Source organism: Oncorhynchus masou, unplaced genomic scaffold, assembly GCF_036934945.1.
Source record: "Oncorhynchus masou masou isolate Uvic2021 unplaced genomic scaffold, UVic_Omas_1.1 unplaced_scaffold_5874, whole genome shotgun sequence".
Taxonomy (NCBI): Eukaryota; Metazoa; Chordata; class Actinopteri; order Salmoniformes; family Salmonidae; genus Oncorhynchus; species Oncorhynchus masou.
The window spans coordinates 1880-16834 of record NW_027012296.1 but is presented as its reverse complement, the minus strand read 5'-3'; the positions used below and the strand labels follow the sequence as shown (position 1 = coordinate 16834).

General features: G+C 47.1%; 1 protein-coding gene across 1 annotated transcript; it reads left to right on the top strand.

Annotated features, from left to right (window-relative positions):
• Positions 1-5892: 5892 nt before the first annotated feature.
• On the top strand, positions 5893-11944 carry LOC135536276 (uncharacterized). The gene is made up of 7 exons (XM_064962635.1): positions 5893-6055; positions 6963-7998; positions 8509-8548; positions 9119-9305; positions 9365-9373; positions 11289-11443; positions 11702-11944. Exons 1-7 carry the CDS (start codon positions 5893-5895, stop codon positions 11942-11944), a joined length of 1833 nt encoding a protein of 610 aa, XP_064818707.1.
• The last annotated feature ends 3011 nt before the right edge of the window (positions 11945-14955 follow it).

The window sequence follows — 14955 nt, the reverse complement described above, 5'->3', positions numbered from 1 at the left end:
CGCTGTTGGCTGGGCTCCCTGCCTGTGCCATTAAACCCCTACAACTCATCCAGAACGCCGCAGCCCGTCTGGTGTTCAACCTTCCCAAGTTCTCTCACGTCACCCCGCTCCTCCGCTCTCTCCACTGGCTTCCAGTTGAAGCTCGCATCCGCTACAAGACCATGGTGCTTGCCTACGGAGCTGTGAGGGAACGGCACCGCAGTACCTCCAGGCTCTGATCAGGCCCTACACCCAAACAAGGGCACTGCGTTCATCCACCTCTGGCCTGCTCGCCTCCCTACCACTGAGGAAGTACAGTTCCCGCTCAGCCCAGTCAAAACTGTTTGCTGCTCTGGCCCCCCAATGGTGGAACAAACTCCCTCACGACGCCAGGACAGCGGAGTCAATCACCACCTTCCGGAGACACCTGAAACCCCACCTCTTTAAGGAATACCTAGGATAGGATAAAGTAATCCTTCTCACCCCCCTTAAATGATTTAGATGCACTATTGTAAAGTGGCTGTTCCACTGGATGTCATAAGGTGAATTCACCAATTTGTAAGTCGCTCTGGATAAGAGCGTCTGCCAAATGACTTAAATGTAATGTCAATGTTAAATGTAGATGTATAAATATGTATGTGTATGTGTATAGATGTATAGATGTATGTGTATAGATATATTCATGTATGTGTATAGATGTAGTAGATGTATGTGTATAGATGTATGTGTATAGATATATGTATAGATGTATGTGTATAGATATTATAGATGTATGTGTATAGATGTATGTGTATAGATATATACAGTAGATGTATGTGTATAGATGTATGTGTATAGATGTATATGATATATATATATGTATGTGTATATATATATACAGTAGATGTATGTGTATATATATATATGTGTATAGATGTATGTGTATAGATGTATGTGTATATATATGTGTATAGATGTATGTATAGATATATAGATTTATGTGTATAGATACAGTGGGGCAAAAAAAGTAGTTAGTCAGCCACCAATTGTGCAAGTTCTCCCACTTAAAAAGATGAGCGAGGCCTGTAATTTTCATCATAGGTACACTTCAACTATGACAGCCAAAATGAGAGAAAAAAATCCAGAAAATCACATTGTATGATTTTTAATGAACATATTTGCAAATTATGGTGGAAAATAAGTATTTGCTCAATAGCAAAAGTTTATCTCAATACTCTGTTATATACAGAGGTCAAACATTTTTCACACACTGTTGCTGGTATTTTGGCCCATTCCTACATGCAGATCTCCTCTAGAGCAGTGATGTGTTGGGGCTGTTGCTGGGCAACACGGACTTTCAACTCCCTCCAAAGATTTTCTATGGGGTTGAGATCTGGAGACTGGCTAGATCACTCCAGGACCTTGAAATGCTTCTTACGAAGCCACTCCTTCGATTGCCCGGGGTGTGTGTTTGGGATCATTGTCATGCTGAAAGACCCAGCCACGTTTCATCTTCAATGCCCTTGCTGATGGAAGGAGGCTTTCACTCAAAATCTCACAATACATGGCCCCATTCATTCTTTCCTTTACACGGATCAGTCAGTCCTGTTTCCACCCCCATGCTTCACAGTAGGTATGGTGTTCTTTGAATGCAACTCAGCATTATTTTTCTAGATGTATAGATATATGTGTATAGATATATAGATATACAGTTGAAGTCGGAAGTTTACATAAACCTTAGTCAAATACATTTCAACTCAGTTTTTCATAATTCCTGACATTTAATCCAAGTAAATATTCCCTGTTTTAGGTCAGTTAGGATCACCACTTTATTTTAAGAATGTGAAATGTCAGAATAATATTAGAGACAATATTTTCTTTCAACTTTTATTTCTTTCACACTTTTTCAGTTCTGCCCGCAAATGTTCTATAGGATTGAGGTCAGGGCTTTGTGATGGCCACTCAATACCTTGACTTTGTTGTCCTTTAGCCATTTTGCCACAACTTTGGAAGTGTGCTTGGGGTCATTGACCATTTGGAAGACCCATTTACGACCAAGCGTTAACTGATGTCTTGAGATGTTGCTTCAATATATCCACAAAATGTTATTTCCTCATGATGCCATTTATTTTGTGAAGTGCACCAGTCCCTCCCTTTGCTTCACGGTTGGGATGGTGTTCTTCAGCTTGCAAGCATCCCCCTTTTTCCTCCAAACATAATGATGGTCATTATGGCCAAACAGTTCTATTTTTGTTTCATCAGACCAGAGGACATTTTTTACTGAGATCTTGGCTGATTTATTTTGATTTTACCATGATGTCAAGCAAAAAGGCACTGAGTTTGAAGGTAGGCCTTGAAATACATCCACAGGTACACCTCCAATTGACTAAAATTATGTAAATTAGCCTATCAGAAGCTTCTAAAGACATTGCATCATTTTCTGGAATTTTCCACACTGTTTAAAGGCACAGTCAACTTAGTGTATGTAAACTTCTGACCCACTGGAATTGTGATACAGTGAATTTTAAGTGAAATTATCTGCCTGTAAACAATTGTTGGAAAAATTACTTGTGTCATGCACAAAGTAGATGTCCTAAGCAACTTGCAAAACTATAGTTTGTTATTAACAAGAAATTTGTGGAGTGGTTGAAAAACGAGTTTTAATGACTCCTCCGCAACATCTTAAAGTGTGTTTTTGTCCATGTGTGTGTGGAACGGAGAGAAGGAATTTGTTTCCGGATTAGGAGAGTTAATTCCTGAACTCGGATGTGCAACACACGGATGACAGTGGACATGCTAATAGAAGCGACAGCTTGGGGGGGTTGGTGTGTGTCTATGTACAGGGATGAGGGGTGAATGGTAAGTGTAGTGTGTGTGTGTGTGTGTGTGTGCGTGCGTGCGTGCAGGGTGGAGGGGCGGCATACTGTGTGTGTGTGTGGAGAGGTCGGTACTCGCTTCACTGCTGGATTGACATCTGGAGCTCCCGGCCCCTCCTCCCTCCCGCCTTCCCTGCCCCTCCTCCCCTCCTCCTCCCGCCCTCCTGGGCCCCTCCACCCTCCCGGCCCCTCCTCCCTGCCCCGCCCTCCCCTCGGCCGCCTCCTCCTCCCCGCACTCCCGGCCTCTCCTCCTCCTCCCGGCTCCTCCTCCCCCTCCCGCCTTCCCTCATCCCCCTCCCGCCTTCCCTCATCCCCCTTCCCCTTTCCATCGTCACCCTCCCGCCTTCCCTCCTCCCCCTCCTGCCTTCCCTCTTCCCCTCCCCGCCTTCCCTCCTCCCCTCCCGGCCCCTCCTCCCCCTCCCTGCCCCTCCTCCCGGCCTCCCGACCCTCCTCTCCTCTCCACCCTCCCCGGCCCCTCCTCCCCCTCCCGCCTTCCCCCTCCCCGCCCAGCCCCTCCTCCCCCTCCCGGCCCCTCCTCTCCGTGCCTCCCTCCGGCCACTCCTCTCCCTCCCGGCCCCTCCCACCTTCCCTCCTCCCGCCTCCCGGCCCCTCCTCCCCCTCCGCCTTCCCCCTCCCCCGCCCGGTCCCTCCTTCCCCGCCCGGCCCCTCCTCCCCCGCCCGGCCCCTCTCTCACTGGGGAGTCTCTCTGTAGAAGAGGGAATTACCAAAACGTAATCTCTGGAATTATTATCCTGACTGGATTGAGACTGAATTGAATCACAGAGAGGACATTGGAGAAGGACTGCAAGATTGGTCAACCCATCCTTGAAGCAGTGTGGAAACGGGGATTTTTGGAATGATATAAGTTTGGTGCATCATTAAAAATTTGTGAAGATCAGACTTTGTAATACTAATAGTAACTATGGAGTTGTACAGATTAGATCTTCCTGACCATTCTGTCATGTCATCTAGATGTCAAGGACATTGTGATGTTGACTGCCAGGGAAGCTTTGTCAGAAGCAAAATTCAAAGTAGTGGGTTTCCTTTCTTTGTGACTTTGATCATCACTCTGAAGCAATGTGGAGCAAACAAAGAGCCTTCTGAAGAGAAAAGCTAAAGAAGAAAGAAAGAGAGAATAAAGACACGGATCAGGGATAAAGACACAGATCAGGGATAAAGACACGGAGCAGGAATAAAGACATGGAGCAGGAATAAAGACATGGAGCAGGAATAAAGACACGGAGCAGGAATAAAGACACGGAGCAGGGATAAAGACACGGAGCAGGAATAAAGACATGGAGCAGGAATAAAGACATGGAACAGGAATAAAGACATGGAGCAGGAATAAAGACATGGAGCAGGAATAAAGACACGGAGCAGGAATAAAGACACGGAGCAGGGATAAAGACACGGAGCAGGGATAAAGACACAGATCAGGGATAAAGACACGGATCAGGAATAAAGACATGGAGCAGGAATAAAGACACGGAGCAGGAATAAAGACACGGAGCAGGGATAAAGACACGGAGCAGGAATAAAGACATGGAGCAGGAATGAGGACACGGAGCAGGAATAAAGACACGGATCAGGAATAAAGACACGGAGCAGGGATAAAGACACGGAGCAGGAATAAAGACACGGAGCAGGAATAAAGACACGGAGCAGGGATAAAGACACGGAGCAGGAATAAAGACATGGAGCAGGGATAAAGACACCGAGTAAGAATAAAGACACGGAGCAGGAATGAGGACACGGAGCAGGGATAAAGACACGGATCAGGGATAAAGACACGGATCAGGGATAAAGACACGGATCAGGAATAAAGACACGGAGCAGGAATAAAGACACGGATCAGAGCAAGTACTGACATGAGTGAAATGCTGCTCTGCTTCACAGAATGCAATCATCCTGCAATCCGTCCTAACCGGCAATCCTTCCGAGCTCGGCAATCCATCCTAACTCGGCAATCCATCCTAACTCGGCAATCCTTTCTGAACTTCGGCAATCCATCCTAACTCGGCTATCTGTCCGAACTCAGCAATCCGTCCTAACCTCGGCAATCCGTCCGAACTTCGGCCAATCCATCCGAACTCGGCAATCCGTCCGAACTCAGCAATCCGTCCGAACTCAGCAATCCGTCCTAACTCCGGCAATCCGTCTAACTCGGCAATCCGTCCGAACTTCGGCAATCCGTCCGAACTTCGGCAATCCGTCCGAACTCGGCAATCCGTCCGAACTTCGGCAATCCGTCCGAACTTCTGGCAATCCGTCCGAACTCGCAATCCGTCCTAACTCTGCAATCCGTCCTAACTCGGCAATCTGTCCTAACTCTTCTGGATTCTCTGAACTGGTATGGATGTTTCGAAATAAAGTGAAGTACCTACAGGATTTAATCTCAGGCTCTTCCCTATGCTGCACAGAATGACAACAATCCTAAACCAGAACTGGCTCTTCCCTGTGCTGCACTGAATGACAACAATCCTAAACCAGAACTGGCTCTCCTTATGCTGCAGACAATAACATATCCATCCTAAGCCCTAACTGTAGTTTTGTGGAACCTGGGGACCGTATTCTGCTGTGGATGTTTAGATACCTCATATCTAAACTCAGGGTTTCCCTTTAATGAACAGAATGTACTATCCATCCTAGCTCAGCAATGAGTCCTAACTCTGTGTAATGGATCCAGTGGATGTTTAGAGGCACCGTATTTCTGTGGAGAATTTCCAGTAGGACCCCACGATTCTCTGGAGACTAGCACTGTTGAGGCCCTCTGCTCCACTAGGAGCTGAACGGAATAAGTCAAGTCCCAATAAGACCTCTGGGACCCAGGTCCTCCCTGTAGAACCACTTATATATCTACAAATTCTTCTGGATCTAATGTACTGGAGTAGGAGTTGAGCTATGGAGTAAACTATCTCTCCTAGGATCCATATTTAAGTTGAAGTTTCTGCTCACTCTATAGAGCCCAAGGGCATCCATGAAGATGCACTCTTAAGACCTTCGCTTCACTTAAAATAATAACTCAAGTCCAATAAGACATTCGGGCATCGCCAGCACCATGCCTTACCACGATGAGGAATACCCGGACCAGACCCTGTGGCAGGCAGTGGTACTCTTCTGCTGTAAAGGAATGATCGAAGGCATTATGGTCGTACTATTCTTCTGGCTGCTCATACAGGTCCTGTTCACCAAGCAACTGGAAGGTATGGTTCAGCTGGAAGGTATGGTTCACCAGGGAGGTATGGTACAGCGTGGATGTATGGTTCAGTGTGGATGTATGGTTCAGCTGGAGGATGGTTCAGCGTGGATGTATGGTTCAGCTGGGAGGTATGGTTCAGCTGGGAGGTATGGTTCAGCAGGGAGGTATGGTTCAGCAGGGAGGTATGGTTCAGCTGGGAGGTATGGTTCAGCAGGGAGGTATGGTTCAGCAGGGAGGTATGGTTCAGCAGGGAGGGTATGGTTCAGGTGGAAGGTATGGTTCAGCTGGGAGGTATGGTTCAGCTTGGGGGTATGGTTCAGCAGGGAGGTATGGTTCAGGTGGAAGGTATGGTTCAGCTGGGAGGTATGAGTTCAGCTGGGAGGTATGGTTCAGCTGGGAGGTATGGTTCAGCTGGGAGGTATGGTTCAGCTGGGAGGTATGGTTCAGCTGGGAGGTATGGTTCAGCTGGGAGGCATGGTTCAGCTAGCAAAAAAACTATATGTTGTTATAAATCATCTCAGCGTAAAAAGAATATGATCAAATACTGTACAAATAATGTAACAATGTCAAGTTTTCTTTTAACTTAAAATGTGGTTGTTGACTTATAATGCTTAGCTCAGGTCTGTAAGAAAAAGGTTGATTTAATGCTTCCTTCTCCATTTTGTACCATGATCATTGTCAATGACTTACTAGCTAGCAGATGTGGACTGGGACTAGAAATCAGTCCTGCTATTTCACATGGCCATTTGAATTATGTATATATACTGTATATAATTCAAATGGGCCATGTGAAATAGCAGGACTGATTTCTAGTCCCAGTCCACATCTGCTAGCTAGTAAGTCATTGACAATGATCATGGTACAAAATGGAGAAGGAATCATTAAATCAATCAATATATAAATATTTTTAAATCTTCCTTGTTCTGTAGTCCATCTGCAGGTTCTGCTGTTGGTTGGCTTGGTGACATTCTGTCTCTGTCTAATCCTGGGCTGTGTGTTGTGCTGGAAGAGGAGTAAGACCTGTCCTCTCCAAGACCAGGAGCCCAGAACACCACCACCACCTGGTGACACCATGACCCTGGGAGTCCAGGCACAGAGCCCCACCTCACCTCATCCTCCCCAGGCAGGGACCACCACAACCAGGCAGCAGGACGAGGATCTAGACGGGGAGGTGGTGGAATACCCCACCACCTTCAGCAGCTCTACTCCCTCCGATGACGACTTCACCACCCTTCCCCTCTCCTCCGACCGCTCCTCCCGTGGAGCCTCCTCCCATGGAGCCTCCTCCGAGCACAAGGAGCAGCATCCCAAGTCCTACTTCCCCCTGCGTCGTCTATCCACACCCTCCATCGCCTCCCCGCACTACAAGCCCATGAACTCCCACCATGGCGGTGGACGCTCCTCTTTCCCCTCCCTCCCTCGCCTGGGTATCATCTCCAAGACTCGCCAGACTCTGGAGCGGAGTTGCTCCATCACAGGTCACAGCCTCTACAGCGAGCGCAGAAGACTCACCAGTACATCCTCATACCATACCCCTTCCACCTGCGCCCCCGAGGATGGCCACTTCGCCCCCATCCCACTCCACACCCTGCACTACGGGTCCAGCTGCAGAGCACCAGCTCGGCCGGCCCCAACCCTCCACTTCACCATGTCCTTCTCCTCAGAGAAAGGCACCCTGAGCATCACGGTCCTCAGCCTGACCGGAACCACTCACCGCCTGGGGGAGGTGTCTGTGATGGCCAACCTAGACCCTCTGTGCCCCTGCCCCCTCCAGGCCTCCACCCTCTGTAGCCCCAGCCTTAGCCCCAACTCCAGCCTTAGCCCTGGGCCTAATCCGGACCCCCACACCCTGGGCTTGACCATGAAGGCTGGTTCCCTGGAGGAACTTCAGCGCTGTGTGCTCAGACTGGTCGTGTACACACGAAACCTACCCAGCCTGAGGGCTCTCTACTGGGGGAACTGGAGGTACAGCTGAGGGAAAGGACTGGAAGACAGATCATTCCATCTATTGTACTAAGGAGCTTAGCACCAATAAGTGGAAGCTAAAAAAGGTAGTGGTCTTTGGTGGTTTGAATTGATGTGTTCAGCAAAATATAATTGTGATGGTGATACTGATGACGTGTTTTGAATTGACTTCTGTGATCTGTGTGAAGAGGACATGGATGAGTTTATCAATTGAATCAGTGTAAATTAGGTTAATGTACTGTATTGGAAAGAGCATTAGTATGAGAGCGATGATACATCTACTGGTGTTTTGAATTGACGTCAGTCTGGGGATCTGTGATGAAGAGATCTACGGGTGAACATGGGATTGTTATGACCAAGACAGATGGAGTTTGTGATTTTATCATTTGAAATGAGGTTAATGGTAATGTAGATGAGCATTTTAGTATGAAAGACAGCGTGAAGAGAAAAATAGGTTACATCGATCAAATTAATTTATATTTTCTTCTGTTATGTTGTGTTTACGTGCAGCGTCAAGGGTAAGACCTGCTCTGTGATAGTAGGGATCATGGTACAGGCTTAGTTAGTGTCCTTTAGTCATGTGACAATGATCCAAGCAGTCCAGCGCACTTTGACATTATTAACTGTACACTGCTGAATGAAAACAGTCCGTCTGGGTGCGTTCCAGAACCGTTTGCAAAGCAATTGTTTTGCTGCACAAATTAACCACTGAATGAATGCCGCTGCATCTCGATCACAGTCAGTTGGGCATCAGATTGTGATATTATATTGATGTGATTACTGACATCACGTGATGAACATTTATCCAGGTGTTGTGAGATTTGGTACTCAACTGGCAGCCTGGAACATGGCCAAACACAGTCTCAGAGAAATGTTTTACCTTTATTTAGCTAGGCAAGTCAGTTAAGAACAAATTCTTATTTTCAATGACGGCCTTGGAACAGTGGGTTAACTGCCTGTTCAAGGGCAGAACGACAGATTTGTACCTTGTCAGCTCGGGGATTTGAACTTGCAACCTTTCAGTTACTAGTCCATCGCTCAAACCACTAGGCTATCCTGTGTCCCAAGTCTTGTTTTGTAAGGCTACAGGTTGTCTGTGACAGAATTCCATGCCTTCTAGTTGCATCAGATTGTAACCTTTGACCCCATGCAGAGCCTGACCTCCCAGGATGCGGCGACCAGTAGAGGACTGAGCCTCAACCCACAGGTCCAGGGTCAGCTGTTTATTCTGCTCCAGTATCAGACCCTGGCCCACCGCGTCAAGGCCATGGTCCTCCAAGCAGATAACCTGGCCAACCTTACACCAGGTAACCCAACCTCACACCAACACACTAGGAGCACCAGGTAACCCAACCTCGCACACTAGGAGCACCAGGTAACCCAACCTCACACACTAGGAGCACCAGGTAACCCAACCTCACACACTAGGAGCACCAGGTAACCCAACCTCACACACTAGGAGCACCAGGTAACCCAACCTCACACACTAGGAGCACCAGGTAACCCAACCTCACACACTAGGAGCACCAGGTAACCCAACCTCACACACTAGGAGCACCAGGTAACCCAACCTCACACACTAGGAGCACCAGGTAACCCAACCTCACACACTAGGAGCACCAGGTAACCCAACCTCACACACTAGGAGCACCAGGTAACCCAACCTCACACACTAGGAGCACCAGGTAACCCAACCTCACACACTAGGAGCACCAGGTAACCCAACCTCACACACTAGGAGCACCAGGTAACCCAACCTCACACACTAGGAGCACCAGGTAACCCAACCTCACACACTAGGAGCACCAGGTAACCCAACCTCACACACTAGGAGCACCAGGTAACCCAACCTCACACACTGGGAGCATCAGGTAACCCAACCTCACACACTAGGAGCACCAGGTAAACTAATTTCTAACTTTGTCTCTCTGTATCTAGTCAACCTCACGTATAGGAGCAAACCCATACACTAGGAGAAACAGGTGGAACATCTCTCACTCCCTCTCTGTCTCTGACTCTTGGTCCCAATCTCTCCCCCTCTCTTTCTTTCTCTGTCTCTCTCTCCCTCTCCCTCTCTCTCTCTCTCTCTCTCTCCCTCCCTCTGTCTCTCTCTCTCTCTCTCCCTCTGTCTCTCTCTCCCCCTCTCTCTCTCTCTTCCTCTCTCTTCTCTCTCTCCCCCTCTCTTTCTCTCTCTCTCTCTCTCTCTCTCTCTCTCTCTCTCTCTCTCTCTCTCTCTCTCTCATCTCCCTCTCTCTGTCTCTCTCTCCCCCTCTCTTTCTCTCTCTCTCTCTCTCTCTCTCCCTCTCTCTCTCTCTCTCTCTCTCTCTCTCTCTCTCTCTCTCTCTCTCTCTCTCTCTCTCTCTCTCTCTCTCTCTCCCTCCCTCTCTGTCTCTCTCACTCCCTCTCTGTCTCTGACTCTCTGGTCCCAATCTCTCTCCACTTTTCTCTCTTTCTCTCTCTCTCTCCCTCTCTCTCCCTCTCTTGATCTCAATCTCTCCCTCCCTCTCTCTTTCTCGTTCTCTCTCTCCATCTTCCTCTCTCTGTCTCCTTCCCCATCTCTCTCCCTCTGCATCTACCTGGGTTCTATTCCCTCACCAAACAGCCATATTGTGTTCATCCATCCATCCACCCAGATCCAGACATTATGTAAGGTCGTTGAGCTGCGTGGGTTGTTGCCCTGGCCTCTGAGATTTGCTTTTTTAGGGCCAGAGGTAACGGTAAAGTAAACCCTCATGTTTGCTTTTAATGTTTTGGGGATTAAATGATGTCTTACAGGAGCCAAATTAATGCAGCAGGAGATCATCCTTTTTTTCTTTTAAATGACATTGTGATTGTGGTTTAATCCTCTCTGTCTCTCTCTTCACAATCCTCCATACAATGTTTCAATCCCATCTAGCCCAGTGCTGATTTAAAGAGCTGCTTCTTGGTTGGTCAGCTTTAGACTGACAGTTTTAATGCTGGGATACTGGAATGAAAGTGTAATTTATAGCATCGATCCAGCCTTCCTGTTCACTGTTGTGGATTATATGCCTCTCGGACTCTAGAATAAAATGTGATATGTTTATTATATTCATATTAAATCATATTTCTTTGCTGAATAGGTGCATCTATGTGATTATTGTTGGTCCTCTCTTACCACAGCTGCTCTATTTCCACATCTGGAAGTGCTGTAGTAATACTGTGAGTAATACTGTAGTAATACTGTAGGAATACCCTGAAGCAGTTAGCATTTGTGTTGTTGAAAAGAGGTAGTACAGTCTGATATTTGCATACGTCTCTACTCTCTACAGACTCCCATGTGGTGATCAACCTGCGTCATGACGGGTTGGTGATCGAAACCAAGGAGACCAGGGGTGTGGGCGGGGCCAATACCCCCTTCCTGTTTGACCTGCCCCCTGGTGATGTCACTACGCTGCCCCTCATGATGGAGTTCATCGTCATGCAGGTAGGAGGAGCTACTTTCCTCTGCTTTTCATATGACATATGATTACCTCACATTAGATATATAAATAGAAATATGGGTTTCTGTAAAAAGACCCTACAGAAATAGCATAAACCCTTCTATAATTGACATTGTAGTAATTTAACAGACACTTATCCAGAGCGACTTACAGGCAGTGCATTCAACTAAAGTAGGAAAAACAACCACATATAAAGATCACAACTATTGCATGTAAAACCTTCTCCCCCCCCATTGTGACAGGAGCACGCGTACTCCAATAACACGGTGCTGGGGAGAGTTCTGATTGGTTCAGAGGCTCCAGAGACGGGACGTTCTCATTGGAGGGACATGTGTAGCCAGGGTCAGGTGGAGAGGGCACGCTGGCACACCGTCGAACAAGAACCTTTGGAAAACAATAAAAACCAATCAGACTCAGAACATTGGGATACTAAACTAATAAGAGAGACAGATCCGGCTTGGGGTGGATTAGCGAATGGGCAGTAGGATTACACCGAATGGGCACGCAGGATTACGGATGGGCACGCAGGATTGCACCGAATGGGCACGCGGGATTACGAATGGACACGCAGGATTACCGAATGGGCACGCAGGATTACCGAATGGGCACGCGGGATTACCGAATGGGCACGCAGGATTACCCCAGATAGTTTATGATAGTAAAATGTGGCAGAATAACCCAGAAAATATGCTTCAAAACTGCAACATTTTCTCATAGCCTAGATCCAACCAATTACACTCCAGAATTCTGAGATACCAATGTGGGCCTCTATAGGACATCATCAGCCAATCTCTGATGTACTCTGGACAATTAAACCAGTTCACCTTTGGCCCGATGGACTCAAAACATTCTGAGACAGCCATACCATGAGAAAATCCATTGGCTAGAAAGCTATGACCTCTTCCCCCAACATTTTCCCTGGATGAGGATCATAGACTGCTAATATAGCTGGATGGAGTGATACTATACCATCTGGTGACATGACTGGAAGTGAACTTGAGCATGACTTTTGGAGAGACACTTGAAAAGGAAAACTTGCATGCTTTAAACCGGCATTTGAACTGGAGAATACAAGCATTGACTATGATATAATCCATACCGCTTGGTGGAGGTACTGTGTACTGTAAATACACTACATGACCAAAAGTATGTGGACACCTGCTCGTCAAACATCTCATTCCAGAATAGGCATTAATATGGAGTTGGTCCCCCCTTTGCAGCAAAACAGCTCCACTCTTCTGGTAAGGCTTTTCTAGATGTAAGGCTTTCTACTAGATGTTGGAACATTGCTGCTATAACCACTCTTCTGGGAAGGCTTTCTACTAGATGTTGGAACATTGCTGCTATAACAGCTTCCTCTTCTGGGAAGGCTTTCCACTAGATGTTGGAACATTGCTGCTATAACAGCTTCCACTCTTCTGGGAAGGCTTTCCACTAGATGTTGGAACATTGCTGCTATAACAGCTTCCACTCTTCTGGGAAGGCTTTCCACTAGATGTTGGAACATTGCTGCTATAACAGCTTCCACTCTTCTGGGAAGGCTTTCTACTAGATGTTGGAACATTGCTGCTATAACAGCTTCCACTCTTCTGGGAAGGCTTTCCACTAGATGTTGGAACATTGCTGCTATAACAGCTTCCACTCTTCTGGGAAGGCTTTCCACTAGATGTTGGAACATTGCTGCTATAACAGCTTCCACTCTTCTGGGAAGGCTTTCCACTAGATGTTGGAACATTGCTGCTATAACAGCTTCCACTCTTCTGGGAAGGCTTTCCACTAGATGTTGGAACATTGCTGCTATAACAGCTTCCACTCTTCTGGGAAGGCTTTCTACTAGATGTTGGAACATTGCTGCTATAACAGCTTCCACTCTTCTGGGAAGGCTTTCCACTAGATGTTGGAACATTGCTGCTATAACAGCTTCCACTCTTCTGGGAAGGCTTTCCACTAGATGTTGGAACATTGCTGCTATAACAGCTTCCACTCTTCTGGGAAGGCTTTCTACTAGATGTTGGAACATTGCTGCTATAACAGCTTCCACTCTTCTGGGAAGGCTTTCCACTAGATGTTGGAACATTGCTGCTATAACAGCTTCCACTCTTCTGGGAAGGCTTTCCACTAGATGTTGGAACATTGCTGCTATAACAGCTTCCACTCTTCTGGGAAGGCTTTCTACTAGATGTTGGAACATTGCTGCTATAACAGCTTCCACTCTTCTGGGAAGGCTTTCCACTAGATGTTGGAACATTGCTGCTATAACAGCTTCCACTCTTCTGGGAAGGCTTTCTACTAGATGTTGGAACATTGCTGCTATAACAGCTTCCACTCTTCTGGGAAGGCTTTCCACTAGATGTTGGAACATTGCTGCTATAACAGCTTCCACTCTTCTGGGAAGGCTTTCCACTAGATGTTGGAACATTGCTGCTATAACAGCTTCCACTCTTCTGGGAAGGCTTTCCACTAGATGTTGGAACATTGCTGCTATAACAGCTTCCACTCTTCTGGGAAGGCTTTCCACTAGATGTTGGAACATTGCTGCTATAACAGCTTCCACTCTTCTGGGAAGGCTTTCTACTAGATGTTGGAACATTGCTGCGGGGACTTTCTTCCATTCAGCGATAAGAGCATTAGTGAGGTCAGGCACTGATGTTGGGCGATTAGGCCTGGTTCGCAGTCAGCATTCCAATTCATCCCAAAGGTGTTCGATGGGGTTGAAGTCAGGGCTCTGTGCAGGCCTGTCAAGTTCTTCCACGCCGATCTCGACAAACCCATTTCATGAAGCTCCCAACGAACAGTTATTGTGCTGTCATTGCTTCCAGAGGAGCTTTGGAAGTTGGTAGTGAGTGTTGCAAGTGACGACAGAAGATTTTTAAGCACTGCACGCTTCTGCACTCGTCGGTCCCATTCTGTGAACGTGTGTGGACAACCACTTCAGGGCTGGGCCGTTGTTGCTCCTAGACGTTTCCATTTCACAATAACAGCACTTACAGTTGACCGGGGCAGCTCTAGCAGGGCAGAAATTTGATGAACTGACTCGTTGGACTTGTTGGCATCCTATGACGGTGCCACGTTTAAATTCACTGAGCTCCTCAGTATGGGCCAATCTACTGCCAATGCTTGGCTATGGAGATTGCATGGCGTGTGCTGGATTTTGGAATCTACTAATTTGAAGGGGTGTCTACATACTTGTCTTGAGATGTTGCTTCAATATATCCACATAATTTTCCTCCCCTCATGATGCTATCTATTTTGTGAAGTGCACCAGTCCCTCCTGCAGCAAAGCACCCCCACAACATGATGCTGCCACCCCCGTGCTTCACAGTTGGGATGGTGTTCTTTGGCTTTCGGGCTTCCCCCTTTTTCCTTCAATCATAACGATGGTCATTATGGCCAAACAGTTCTATTTTTGTTTCATCAGACCAGTGGACATTTCTTCAAAAAGTACGATCTTTGTCCCCATGTGCAGTTGCAAACCATAGTCTGGCTTTTTTATGGC

Excerpts from the sequence above, each read along its gene's own strand:
- LOC135536276 (XM_064962635.1), top strand. The coding sequence starts at position 5,893 with ATGCCTTACCACGATGAGGAATACCCGGACCAGACCCTGTGGCAGGCA. Across the intron at positions 8,549-9,118 it reads CTGTGATAGTAGGGATCATG|TTGCATCAGATTGTAACCTT; the intron begins GTACAGGCTTAG and ends CATGCCTTCTAG. Across the intron at positions 11,444-11,701 it reads TGGAGTTCATCGTCATGCAG|GAGCACGCGTACTCCAATAA; the intron begins GTAGGAGGAGCT and ends CCATTGTGACAG.